Source organism: Kwoniella dejecticola, chromosome 1, assembly GCF_000512565.2.
Source record: "Kwoniella dejecticola CBS 10117 chromosome 1, complete sequence".
In the NCBI taxonomy this organism is placed as follows: domain Eukaryota; kingdom Fungi; phylum Basidiomycota; class Tremellomycetes; order Tremellales; family Cryptococcaceae; genus Kwoniella; species Kwoniella dejecticola.
Genome location: NC_089301.1, coordinates 2159601 through 2172976, shown reverse-complemented (window position 1 = coordinate 2172976; position 13376 = coordinate 2159601). Strand labels below are relative to the sequence as shown.

Sequence of the window (13376 nt, the reverse complement as noted above, 5' to 3'; positions counted from 1 at the left end):
CCCAAGACAACCTACGGGAAGAAATGCGAGAGAATGGCTAACACAGTGTGTCGATTACGTCACGGTACATCAAACCTGTAAAGGGGTTATTTCATCCTCTTCTTCGCCAGTGAGCGTCCCTGCATCAAATTTGTCTGCGAGTCTGCTCCATTCGTGGTCAAGAAATAAACCCGGCCTTGTTTCCAACTCGTGAAAACGGTATGCCACTCCACCCTCTCGGACCAGACCGCGAAGCAGAGCCGCCTGAAACGTGGGTCGGAGTCGGTCGATGTACTTCAGAAATGGTTCCTTACGACTAGTAACGTCGCGATAAGGGTCACCCAGGTTCGCCGAACCAGGCCACTTGAGCAATTTCAGAGCTGCTTTTGCCATGCGATTGTCGTCTCGATCAGAAGCGTAGACCAGCAGCTCGAGGGGATTGTCACAACTGGCCGCAATGACGGCTTTTCGGGCGGCTGTGATAGTTCGGTCGCTCATGGTGTAATCTCCAAGCAACATGAGGCTTTTGGCAGGGTCTAAATTGATGAGCGGGATATACGTCTCGGAGACACTGATTAGATCGAGAAAGATAGCGATTATAGATCCGGGATAGTCGAGATCGATGGGCTCCAAGATAGTTTCTTTCTTATCAGCAGGTTTGATGGCGAGCAAATCAGCAAAGAACCCACTACCAGAAGGACCGTCAGCTCCGTTCATCTCTGACGGCTGAGATAAGAGCTCACCTGGCTCTGATCAGATCATGTCGACTGGCGCGGAGGATGATCCCGTCATTGGAGACGAGGTGAATCTCATCTCTTGGATCGTCATGGAAAGAGTGTTGGTTTGCTCCGATAGGCGGATAAGAGGTCACTTGGGCCACGTCATTCTGATTATGTGCTGACATTCTGACAATTTAGGTGACTCGATGATTGAGTTTTGAACCCGGGTTATGATAGACCAGCGAAGCTGATTCAACAAGTGAGAAGTTCATCAAGAAGAAGAAGAAAGATGCGGATTAACAAGTAAAGCAGGAAGCGTGAGATACAGTGCAAGCACCTTGGCACAATAGGGTCGTGTTGTGGTCGAGGTGGAACACGGTGGAACAACGTTTTCCTTCTTTGATGGCTGGGGTTCCCGAACTGTACATGGAGAGTATGATTGTGTGTTTGCTGTCCTTCGACAATGGTTTCTCACACTCGCAAGCAGCACGTGTCCTACTCTCACGTTCATTTGTCCTGTCGTCGTGGCGGAAGCGTTTTCGGACGATTCTCTTGTCGAGATGGAGGCCATCATGATAAGGCTGAAGTCTGTAGCCGTATGATCATAAAATACTTCTTGACCATCCTGAGCGTATTTCCAGACAAAATGGACTTGCACAATCAGGACAGGACCACGGGCTCGTCGGAAGATGCGGGCAGAATGCCTTGGGGAGGAATGCTGATCAGAGCGAGCAATCTCGTGGTGAATTTTCACGGAAAATTCCAGCTCGATAGGATGAAGTTCTCTCCGTCACAAGGTGTGACAAATTCACCGCCATCGGTATCACCAGCAAAGAATGTCCTATTATCAAAGCTTATCGGGCAAAATTGCCATGTATGTCAACAGATCAGATAGGGATCAGCCTACATTGCTACCACAAGCGACTCTCTCGCGGCTTGAAAGTCTTCAGCACATTGTCATTGAGGAACATCCACGTCTACATCGTTGTGCATCGGCTTCTCACAGTATGGAAACAGTGTTTAAAAGAGCTTCTTCGCAAGTCCTTCTACTATCGCCCCTTCGACGCTGACCCCATATGACATGCTCTGAGCTTTTCTATCGATCGTGCTTGTGTGAATCTATCATATGTGCGCAGGAGCACAAGGAGAATGATGCAAAGAAAGGGAATTGAGATCCCAGCGTTTGTTGCTTCTCCCTGCAAGCTGAAGTCGAAAGCACACGCGCAGAAATAAGCAGCACAACGGAGATGCTACATACACCAAAGAGCTGACGAAATACGAGATTTGATGCTGTAATAAGGTTCCCCGGAAGAATGGGTTGACTCGCGTACAGTTCTTGACACGCTCTAGACTTGAAAAATACATTACAACAACGTTATAGGTTGTTGAGCTGACGAGACATGATGACAAAACATCTCGAGGAATGAGTCGCTTCATCTCCCTCACCTCTCAAAGTTGGACGGATTGAAGGCGCGTTTGATCCTCTCCTCTCGAGATGATGACAAGGTGCGGGTTCTCCGCGTAAGACTTTGGGTCGGGGCGCGAGGTGGAAGTCGAGTTGGCGGTTGTTCGCTCCTCGATGACACCTGAACGGTGTGCGAGTCGTCTTTGAAACCATTCGCAATTTGTATGATAGCGTAAAAAAAGCAACTTCCCAAGTTGGACGAAGTTTCTTGGCGAAGGACCTAAGCGAATCTTCTGCTGCAATATCGACTTGATCACCTGCAGAAGAACCCTGACCGGGGCTCATTGAAATGAGCCAGCCATCATACATTCTCGGAAAAATTTCTTGGGCAAATTGAACGTCGTTTTGATCAGAGGCGAATTGAAAGAGAGTTGAGAACAAATGATCAGACTGAGCCTTGTTGAGCAGCACCATTTTGATCGTTTCCAGGGTTTCTTCCGACATTGTGAATCGGCATAACTCGTACACCTTCTTCAGAGTCGCAAGACTACAGGTCATCGAGGGAATCGTGGAGATGCCAATCATGTCGAGATATACGGTGATGGCTACTGCCGGGAACGGTAGCTCGATTGGGTGTTCAGAATCGTCAGCCGCGGTGATCAGGCCAGATGTGTCAAGCAGATCGCAGAAGAAGACGCTATAAGAAACAGGATAGTGGGTACTCAGCAATTTGAATAGGTCCATATATGACAATGTGGAATAACATATTCACCTCGAGTGGACCAAGCGGCCATGATTAGCTCTAAAGCGTACTTTGTCGCTTAAATGAATGATAACAGTATCGTATGGATTAGAGTAGAAGTGGTGGATCTTCATCTTTGAAGGCTTAGTATTCTTGTCTGGGTCCGAAACGCGATCATTCTTGCTTGGCGACATTTTGCTCGGCTGTTGATGAATTGGATGGAGAGAAGTAGGAAATATCGATGTCGAGAAGGTGTGAAGCCGATTTATATGGATCTTCATGATACTTGGGGATCAACGCTCGAGAGCCATCAAAGATTGTATTCGGAATTGGGATTGAGCTGACGAGATTTGTTCACCGGCAACTTTGGTTTTAGAATCGAAATGGGTTTTTGCGCCCTTTTCCTCGGTGCCCGCTTAGGTCTGCTTGCTACTCGTACTGTAGGTTGACAAGTTCGAAAATCTGGTACTTCTTCTTTTTTCCTGATGACAAACTCCTTTTCCAATATCAACCCACTGAGCAACATGATTCCGCGAGTAAAGGACACTACAACATCATCAGCCAAGCCTTACGATCGGCCATCCACAGCAGCACACATCAAGGACGAAAAACCCGACACCCAATCATCCAAAAAGTCTACAAAGAAGACCACTCGACAACGAGCTGACACTTCTGGCCGAAAATGGACAGCCGTAGAATTATTGGACCTCTTCAACCACGCTCTCGCTCACGGACAGAGGGACTGGGATAAAGCTGTCCAAGGTAGAACAGCCAATCAATGTGCGCAAACTTGGAGGTAAGCTTAGTTGTGACTTATCCCTCGCACATTAGCATGTCACGATGAGCTGACGAGAGTTTGTTTGGTGGTAGAAATACGCTTCTCCCTTTCATCAGACAAGCTATCGAGAGTAAGAAGTAGGATCCACTTCTTTTAGATACATACATATATCAATTGCATGTAACATATTTTTCTATCGTACACATTCATTCACACTATTCAAATTGCTTCACCCATGCCGTACTCAGGTAATTCAGATCTGCGCACTCCTACTCTTGCCTTTACTGCGTCCAGAAGTATATCGTCTGCACTGGTCTATGTATCGGTGGAATTGCGCGTGTGTACTTGGTGAATTCGAAGTCGTCTGCGAGCGTGTTTGCCCAATGGTCCACCAAATATCGCCCTGGCATACCATCAACGTATTTACTTCCTCTGATCTCCATGGCCCTCCGTGAAGCTTCTCGAAGGGCAAATCGAAATGCCAGAGACAGTCGTTGAAGGTAATTCACGATCTTGACGTTCTTGTGGTTATAGACGAATTCATGAGGACCGGAGATATTGAATTCATGATGGTAATGAATGGACATCATCACTCGTAACGCATCTTTTGCCAGCTCTATGTCATCTCGATCCGAGGCTAAGACGAGGAGCTCGAAAGGACACTCCTTCGTAGCTCCAATCAATCTAGCTCTCGCCTTGTCGATGAGACTATCACAGATCGCGAACTCTGCGAATATGAGCAGGGATGCGATTTCGGTGACGGTCATGATCGGTATGGATGAGTTAGAGGTACTGATATGATCCAGGAAGAGCGTTATGACTGAGCCAGGGAAGTCCAGATGAATGGGTTCGTGATTCTGTGTCAAACTACCTCCTGCTGGGTGCACAATCTCGAGTAAGTCATCGAAGAGTTCGCTGGCAAAAGCTGAGGTCAGCTGTGAGTCTTCAACGGACATGATGGTCAGTGGGATAGTTCAGATTCACCTCGTTCGGACGAGATGGAAAATGGAAGCTCGAAATTTGATATTGTCGTTTGAGATTATCACGATAGGGTCATTTGGGTCGTTGTGAACAGTATCTGGTTCGACTACTTGGCTGGTTTTCTCGATTTCGAGGGCCTCTGCTTCTGTGATCATTCTGATTGGCGAGCTGTCCGAAGGGAATTCAGACATTATCGGTTCAAGAAAGGCGGCGCAGTATGTGCTCCAAATAGATACCCGGCACAAGAATAACGGGCAATTGTTATTCTGTTGAACTTGGGATGACTGTCGATTGAGAAGGGTTACTGCTTGAGAAGCTGTGCGGTCGAGACAATCGATATATGTACATTTTATTTATACTGTAGTAATAAGCAGTCTGATGGGTCAGTGCGCGGCAGAGTGGCACGGGCCATTTTTTGATAAAATGATCGAGGTAAGACTATTTTCAACATGCCATTCTGCCTCGTTAATTTTCCGCTCGTTCTGTTTCAAGGCGGACGTTTTAGACCTGGAAGCAGACTTGACATGACTACAACACAACGCTTTGCATATCATATCAACATGTTCGTGCTAGTATACGTCAGATACAGCCACAAAATCTGGGTCAATGAGGGGGACCAGCTTCAAATGCGGAAGCGACTTGACTCCAGTCTTCTCTGAAAGGACACACCCGCTCTTCTTTCTGCCGTATCCTTGTTCCCGTATACACATTCTTACTTCTTGACCGCCAAGTATATAAGTCTTTACGATCCACGACGGCCTGTGCAGGATGGTCGATCTCCAATGCGATATACAGAATCTCACTTCTCCACGAATATGGTAGGGTCTCGAGGCTTCTCTTCAAGCCTACGAAAAACCCAAACTGATTTCGGCCTTGAAGAAAAATCACAGCGCTCATCCTGCCTAATGCCCAGGCACCCATCTTTCTATCATCCCTCTCTGCCGCCCATGTAAGGAGTTCCCATAGTTGCTGTTCGCCTTGACTGTACAATATGTCTCTGATTGGTCCCATTACCTTGTCGTGACAATCGAATTTCTCGCAAGCGGTGAACAGTATCTTCGTCTCCGAGAAAGTGGTGTTGAGCTCAACAGGATTATGCGCCGAGAAGAGATCCAGGAAGAGTCGTAGGAGTTCGGGGGTCAGCCCCATCTCAATCGCCGCTTCTGGTGCGATCTTTTGTCTGATGAGCACTGTATATCGGACCGGATCATGCCAAAAACCTCTTTTGACCGCAGTCGGCTCACCTTGGGAGTCTCTATTACCTCGAGCATCTCTTTGAACACAGTGCTGATCATTCATCGAGCACCAGGAAATCAGTATCCATTTACGTTCTGGTAGATCATGGCGAACTTACCTATACTCAGCCAAATACTGCTTGTGGGGGCGAAAGATCAATCCAGTGCTTGCAGAAAGCTCAATATCGCCCCACTTGTAATGAGAATCGACGGTCTTTTGGTTTGACATGATCAAGAATTCTGAAGGGGGTGGAAGATACATCACGATGGAATGAATTATATGTGAGTCGTCGAGAGTAGCATTCTGGATAATATCGGTGCAGAATCAATACGCACGCCCTAGTATTCTAGGTCGACTTTCCCATGATATCATTGTCTCACGACGCAGTGTCATGACGACGCTGAATGAATGCAGCATCCGACGACGTACGATTAGGTCGATGCGTCACCGTCGTCGTGTCCTGCCAGATCATGGCCAATGATATCGCCTACCGTGCAAATGGTAAATACATATACATCTCAATCTCGATTTACATTTCATAGCCTGTGATCACAGATAACTGAGCGATGTACGAAAACACACGAGGCTGAGATCCACACTCACTAAGATGGCTGTTGTACTATAATCTAATTAGCTGGTTGGAAAGCTATTGCAAGCGCCTTCCAGTCGGGTCTCACTTTCATACCGTATGAGGAAGAATAACTATACGAAGAATGATCATTGAGTGAAGACGGCGTTTCGAACGCTTTGCGATATAGTTCCAGCTGCCATGATTCCGGTAATATCGCCATCCTTTGTCGGAAGTTCATGTTGTACAGTACTGCACCCTGCGGTTCATCCGAAGTCTCCGCGGAAAACGTTTGTTCGTTCATCATTGATAATGCCGTTCTAGCAAGGGGTACATCGTTTCTAGCCCCGGCAAATACCAATAAGTTCCACTGCCTATGGCTTCCGACCTGTTCTATCCGCAAGCTGACTCTACTTCTGATTCGATCGACCACAACGAATTTGTCGCAGAGGTCGTATAGTGCTGTGGTTTCGTCGTAACCGCTGGGCGGAGTCGTGGGGTTCGCTTGATTCACCAGATCAAGGAGGTAACTGATAATTTTCGAAGATTGATCAATCTCGATGGGCTCTATCATATTAATGGATTTTCGTTTGGTCGGCGTAGTAACCTCTGCTGTATTTTCGGAAGTGACCTCCATCATATCGGCGAACACTTTGCTATTTATTTATTTTTCGATCAGATGCGCCTGGATAGAATGCCAGGGCAGCTTTTAAGCATGGCTCACCTTGCTGCTGCCAGCCTCCATGAGTCAGCTCTTAGAATTGTGCCTCCTAGTGATCTTATCTCTATATCCCCGTGACGATGATACCAGTGTGTCTTCGAAACGGGCGTAGCCGATGGCGCTGATTCCGACATTTCGTCAATGCAACCGTGTTCCCGATCGTACTGTACAGTACAGTATATTGCTTGTGAAGCTAGCTGTTCACGTAACTTTCCATGTGCACTGTATGACAGGAGCCGTCATTGATCAGATCATATGAACGGTGTATGAACGTATGAACGGAATATGAAATCGATGCCGGAGAGCGTACGGCAAAAATACCCAAGTAAAACACGCTTTGTTTCATCTTCCAAGTCCGTGCTTATTGTTCTCGCACAGACCCACAAACATGCACTCACGAAAGCTGACGCACCAGTGCATCGACAGTCATAACCAGACAGAAGTCTCCCTCGACGAACTACATCGCATGCATCGCAGAAGATCACCGAGCCCCAACTAAGTTATCGTTTCCTGCAGCTCACCCGCAACAGGTGAATCAGGTGAATTGGTCGAGGCTGAAAGTGTCCGCGAAGCTAGACCAATCATTCGTAAAAATCAACTGCGATCCAAGGACTCTGACTCCAAAGGCGTCTTCTGCTTGAGTCGAAGCCGCATCTAGAATCGCCAAGTGATAAGGCCGAGTAAGTCGTCGAAGATACTCCTTGACAGCCAATTCGGGGTGAACTGAGGGTGCGTTGAAAAGCTGGTTGAACATGACCTCGTCTATCTGTCTTAATGCCTGTTTAGCCATATCTAAATCGTTCCTTCTTGAAGCGACCACTAAAAGCTCCAAGGGTTGTTTCTCGAGAGAATTGATCAGGCTGGTTCTGGCTAAGTCGATGAAATCATCGCAAATGGCGAATTCTACGAAATCTAATAAAGCCGTGGCTTGTTCCGTCTTGAGTGCAGGTAAGCAAGGATGGGAAGAACAGGCTATATTGAGGAACAGTGAGATTGTACAAGAGGAGAATTCCAGATGGATTGGTTCTGCTTTTTCCCCGTTGTCTTGATCAGTGAAGACTTTCGAGATTGGTTTGATATTTGGCTTAGCGATTCCAAGTAAACCTTCAAAAAATTGGCTCTGGGGCAACACCTTTATTAGCCGAAAGCTCATACCGAGATCGACAACTTTGGAAAGTGGAGACGGATGACCCACCTTGTCCTGATAAGATGAAATCTCGAAGCTCTGAACTTGACATAATCGTTTGATATAATGATGATATCGTCTTTTGGGTCGTTGTGTACTGAATGAGGTCTGATGTCGAGATCGATGCCGATCTCCTGAGATCCGTCCTCAGAGACCGAGACCAGTTGCACACTGGACTTACAAGAGGTGTAGAATGATTGTTCGGACATATTAGGGACAAGACCAGTGTCGTTACGATGGAAGGGAAAAAGAAAGGAACCAACAGAACGCTGATGGAGACAAGTCATTTATAATGGGAAGATCACTGTTACTCTAGAACAAGAATCGAGCGGAAAATATGGAGTCCTGTTGCCTCACGTCAGCTGGAAGTACAGCATCTTCTCGGGTGGTATTGACCATGAACTCGCTTGTGGACCACGTCAGCTCGACAGCGCTGTCACTATGGGTCTCGTCAACGCATCGCAGAATCTTTCATGTACATACATCACGCTCCCCTCAAGATATGATACCAGATACAATGATCGATAATTGAGGTGTCACAATACAGAAGGTGGAATAGTCCAAAGGTAATTCAGGCTATGATTCAAATCCGCCGAGAGACTTATTTGCTCTTCTTAGCTTTCGATGCTTTCTTGCTCTTTGGCTGTTTCTTTCTCCTCTCCACGCATCGGGGGCATATCCAATTACCTTCGGGCGTCTTGTCGAGATTCAGGCAGGCAAGGTGGTACTGTTTTAAGTCAATGCGTTAGCATTTAGTACCCTGAGCTGCTGCACAGCGAAGACATTCTACTTTTGTATGGGGTCACACTGTGCACATGCTGAAAGGGAAGAGCTGACTCACCCATTCAATCTCGCAATCATCGTCATCGCAACCAATCATCTCGCCGTAGCCCACTTGTCTGCACGTGCAGTAAACCTTGGAATCAACTTCTTCGGAGAACGCAGCATCTTCCGTAGGATGAGGTATTCCGAGACCATATGTGTTGTTCGTTGTGGAGCCTTTCTTGATCAATCTATGTTGTCCCGAGATAGAACCTCCTAGGTGTGCAGGTCCGTCTTCGTCATCGTCACTGTATTCTCCTTCACCAAGATTAGGATCCCTCCTTTTGGCTAACGACAGTAACACCCCTGGCCTGTACGCGATCCCACTATGATGGTGCTTCGACGAGCCTGCGCCTGCGCCTGATCCTGCTCTCGACCCATCCATGTCTAATCCCAACCCACCTTCTTTGCCATCTGAGGACGAATCACTCGACGCGGTGACCGTGGTCGGAAGTCCCGCAAGTGGGCCCTTTTTATGAGGAGGGCCTTCATCTGGGGAGTCGTCTGAACCGTCCTCTTGTTCTGCCTTTCGAGCTCGACTCGCGGCAGCAGCCAGTTGACGAGCTGTACGTGGCTCAGCAGGTTTGCCGGTGAAAGCTGACGTGGAAGCAATGGAATCCGTAGGTGACTGAGCACGTTTAACACTATTTGACAAAGCGCAAATTAGCATTCCAGTCTGTGAAACCATAAAACTCCAGACGGAGCAGCTAGCTCGAGCGAGTGGAGTTGAGCAGGAACGTACAGCTTTCTCTTCTTGGTAGGCTTCTTCTTCTCCTTTTCACCTCCGCCAATACTGGAAGTCTCATCATCGTCCTTGTCCTTATTGCCCAGCTGACCGACTCTGCCTTTCTTCTTTTTCGTTGGTGTATCCCCGATTCTACCTTCGTTCGACGGACCAGCGTCTTTCCCGGCATTTCGGAAGGGCGAATTGGCGGCTCGTTGGAGTCTTCGAGAATTGACGACTGGCTGTTGGTACGGTAGAGTGAGAGTTTGGGTGTATGGTGAAGGCGGGGAAGGGTTGAGTAAAGTGGAGGCCGCTAACAGGTTTGCTAAGTGTTTTTGATGGGCCATTATCTGAACACATACCCACCAATAGATTATATGTCAGCAGCGCGTCTATAGTGTATAAATTTAGATTGGTGAGAGCCATGGCTAGAAAACGATAGCTTGTGATGTGCAAACTCACCCCATCGCATGCACCGCCAGCTACTCGGATTTTATCGTCGCCTCCTAGCTTATACCTAGCAGCTTCTTCGGCTATCTCTTGTAAAAGCTCGAATCGCTGTTCGGGCTTGACATCAGGATCCTGTATCCAGTTGATGAGCGTATACAGCTTCTTCTCGAGACTGATAAGCGTCGCTGAGATGCATCAATTTCTCTGTCAGCTCTGAGGTGATAGTCCGGGCAAAAGGAGACGGAGGTCTGGAATGGTTTGAGTTTGAAAAGCGTGGAAATGCGTTGCGAGTCCAGACTTACCGTATAGGACAGCACCCAGTTCATTGAGGTCGCTGAATACCCTAGTCAGCTCCGGAGGTATCTGATCGAGAGTATCCATTATATCCGAGATGATAAGGATATCTTGAGCGTCATCGGCTGTTGGTGGAGGGGGCGAGGGCGAGGGCGGCGCGACGACCGGCATTTTTGGGGGCATCTTGTTGTGTTGTCGATGCCCTTCCTTACGGTGAGACTAGGGGTGCGGCAACGGGAGAGCAGTTATCAGAGGCAGATGCCTATCGTATGTTTCCGTAGTAAGGCAAATGATATGACAAGGGGAATAACGCAAAAGGCAACAAACAGCAAATAGTATCTTAGGTGCACCTACAACCTTGCTTCCGGTAACATTGCCGCTTCATAGACAACAATGGCGTTCTTTACGTAATACGCAATGAAGCGTTAGCGGATGATGTGGCTATCTCCACATCTCATTTAGTCTTGCTCTGTATCAAAACGAGATTAGATAAGGAAAGCGGATAAGATACAATTCAGATTCATGCTTGTTTTGTTTATTCATATGCTGATACAGTTGAGACTACTTCGCTAATTTCGCTCATACACGCCTTCGCCTCTTCACTAGTCATGTAGGGATCTCAGTAACCCCATGGCATACCCGTGCCCATCCCATACCCTCCCATGCCTGTGCCCATACCTCCCATCATTCCTCCTGGCATCGCTCCCATGCCCATCCCATAATCGCCGAAGAGTCTATCAGGTCCGATGTCAAGCAGTTGTCAGGCGAAGTCAAGCGATGTACAACCCGGGCGATATGTGTTGGCTTTCGGAATCGGATGCTAGTGATGGGATCAAGCGGAGCAGGAAGACGCTTACCCTCCGGGCGGATACCTTGGCATCTAAGTGTACCAAGGCGTACGATACATTAGCTGTTGAATCCAAGGTGAATACCACGTAGAGGTATAAGAAGGCGGGATACCAACCCCGTATGCTCCTGATCCGAGACCACCTCCTAACATGCCCTGTATAGAGAGAGGATTAGTCGGCATGTAATCGCCGAATATGCATGATATAGGTTACTCACGTAACTACCCATGCCTCCCATACCGCCCATACCCATCATCATCGGATTCATCATGCCCATTCCGCCCATGCCCTGAAACAGAACATCCGCGTCAATCAGTCAGTCTTCGAAGAGCGGATCGTTCACAACATAGCGAGGTGAGAAAAGGTCAGCAAGTTGAGCGAACCATCATAGGGCTCATCATTCCCATCCCGCCCATTCCCATGCCACCCATGCCCATACCACCCATACCGCCCTATCCGTCAAGTATCAAATCAGCATCAATCACCCTATCAATCGGGCGATATCATCTGCCCAAGCTTGTTCGTGGTCGAGTTTGAGTCAATGTGAGTGGAGGATCAGGCTCACCATCATCATGGGTTCCATCATACCCATTCCTCCCATTCCTCCCTGATGTCCATAGCATCGTCAGTCAGTGAGCTCGCCAACTAGTCTGCGGGATCGACGTGGGATGTTGAGTATGACTACAAGAAGCACAACGCACCATCATCGGGTTCATACCCATTCCACCCATGCCGCCCTTATTGGATCCCAATCATCATTCCATCTTTACATCAATCAGACTCAGACCATACCCGTACTCACCATCATGGGGTTCATCATCCCCATTCCTCCCATTCCGCCCAGACCCATACCCATACCACCGCCCTGAAAAGCATGGAGATCCGTATATTGATTGAGATTATTGAAATGGTCGTTGAGTGCGCGTTTGATGGAGGATTCTCGAATATCAGCTTTCGTTCGGGGTTTCGAATACGGCAACATCGTTGACACTTTCGTACAGAGACAAAGGAGGGGAAAGGTATGAGTGATGAGTAATGGGGACAGTGGTCGTTATGGATCGTCAAGATATGGCTGATGCGGATGAGTAGTAGGAGGACAAGGAGAGTTCCACTGAAAAATAATGCCTCTTATACCATTTCATCCAAACTAGCACCTGATCGAAATCACGTAGTACTGTACTCGTCGAGACATTACTCATCACCAAGCGTAACCCAAACTCAAAATGAAACTCAAAGTGTGAAACATATTCATCATAGCAGTGATCAGGCGAGTGGCAAAATAGCACGTACCATCATAGCCATTGACATTGGATCCATGTTGCCTGTGCTTGTGCTTGTGCTTCGTGCTTCACAATGAAACCAAGTCGAAGATGGACAGTGTCGCAAATGTCACTGGGATCGAGTGGTGTGCCAGTCGAGTCAATTCGAGTCAATCTAGCTTGATCCGGCGAAGATCTGGTTCTTTATTTCTTACTTCGTGCTTCGTTTCGTGGTCGGGGTCGGGGTCGTTGTGGAGTCGTCAAGCTCGAAAAGGTCAAAGAGGTCAAAGAGCAAGAATTTGTACGTGACGTGTCTGATTAACCACTTCAAGCAAGATAGATTGAATTGAATGTGTTTGAGATGATGGAGTCGAGATTAAGAGCCGAAATAAGGGGAATGTGATTGGGAAAAAGGGTCAATGCGATAACACAAGTACGAGCACGGATGCAATGAGGTATCAAGGCGATCTGTGTGTGATGTTGTAATTGCTATAGCGGGGTGTGTGTGCGTGGGTGTGATTATGCGTTGAGACCTAATGAGGGACCCTTTTCACCTATATATATATATATCCGTTTAACGACGATGGAAGAAGCAAAAAATCGAAGTCCCCAGAATCTACAGTCATGTACATTACAGCATTCATCTCGGTCTGCTATACCATAC

General features: G+C 47.6%; 8 protein-coding genes across 8 annotated transcripts; 1 reads left to right on the top strand and 7 right to left on the bottom strand.

Moving 5' to 3' along the window:
- Positions 1-69: 69 nt before the first annotated feature.
- Positions 70-883, bottom strand: I303_100805 (uncharacterized protein; the record flags this gene model as incomplete). The annotated part of the gene is made up of 2 exons (XM_018404175.1): positions 70-667; positions 723-883. 2 exons carry the CDS (start codon positions 881-883, stop codon positions 70-72), a joined length of 759 nt encoding a protein of 252 aa, XP_018266829.1.
- Positions 884-3369: 2486 nt separating this feature from the next.
- I303_100804 (uncharacterized protein) lies at positions 3370-3764 on the top strand (the record flags this gene model as incomplete). Its single annotated transcript, XM_018404174.1, has 2 exons — positions 3370-3641; positions 3716-3764. 2 exons carry the CDS (start codon positions 3370-3372, stop codon positions 3762-3764), a joined length of 321 nt encoding a protein of 106 aa, XP_018266828.1.
- A 140-nt stretch (positions 3765-3904) lies between these two features.
- On the bottom strand, positions 3905-4759 carry I303_100803 (uncharacterized protein; the record flags this gene model as incomplete). The annotated part of the gene is made up of 2 exons (XM_018404173.2): positions 3905-4538; positions 4608-4759. The coding sequence occupies 2 exons, from the start codon at positions 4757-4759 to the stop codon at positions 3905-3907; spliced, it is 786 nt and encodes a 261-aa protein (XP_018266827.2).
- A 448-nt stretch (positions 4760-5207) lies between these two features.
- Positions 5208-5753, bottom strand: I303_100802 (uncharacterized protein; the record flags this gene model as incomplete). Its single annotated transcript, XM_018404172.1, has 1 exon — positions 5208-5753. One exon carries the CDS (start codon positions 5751-5753, stop codon positions 5208-5210), a length of 546 nt encoding a protein of 181 aa, XP_018266826.1.
- A 713-nt stretch (positions 5754-6466) lies between these two features.
- Positions 6467-7263, bottom strand: I303_100801 (uncharacterized protein; the record flags this gene model as incomplete). The annotated part of the gene is made up of 2 exons (XM_018404171.1): positions 6467-7064; positions 7133-7263. 2 exons carry the CDS (start codon positions 7261-7263, stop codon positions 6467-6469), a joined length of 729 nt encoding a protein of 242 aa, XP_018266825.1.
- A 401-nt stretch (positions 7264-7664) lies between these two features.
- On the bottom strand, positions 7665-8524 carry I303_100800 (uncharacterized protein; the record flags this gene model as incomplete). Its single annotated transcript, XM_065968203.1, has 2 exons — positions 7665-8247; positions 8325-8524. The coding sequence occupies 2 exons, from the start codon at positions 8522-8524 to the stop codon at positions 7665-7667; spliced, it is 783 nt and encodes a 260-aa protein (XP_065824275.1).
- Positions 8525-8916: 392 nt separating this feature from the next.
- Positions 8917-10788, bottom strand: I303_100799 (uncharacterized protein; the record flags this gene model as incomplete). Its single annotated transcript, XM_018404169.1, has 5 exons — positions 8917-9042; positions 9157-9781; positions 9880-10211; positions 10324-10496; positions 10614-10788. 5 exons carry the CDS (start codon positions 10786-10788, stop codon positions 8917-8919), a joined length of 1431 nt encoding a protein of 476 aa, XP_018266823.1.
- Positions 10789-11224: 436 nt separating this feature from the next.
- Positions 11225-12435, bottom strand: I303_100798 (uncharacterized protein; the record flags this gene model as incomplete). The annotated part of the gene is made up of 8 exons (XM_018404168.1): positions 11225-11339; positions 11463-11485; positions 11570-11608; positions 11671-11742; positions 11837-11905; positions 12019-12060; positions 12155-12190; positions 12256-12435. The coding sequence occupies 8 exons, from the start codon at positions 12433-12435 to the stop codon at positions 11225-11227; spliced, it is 576 nt and encodes a 191-aa protein (XP_018266822.1).
- Positions 12436-13376: the final 941 nt, after the last annotated feature.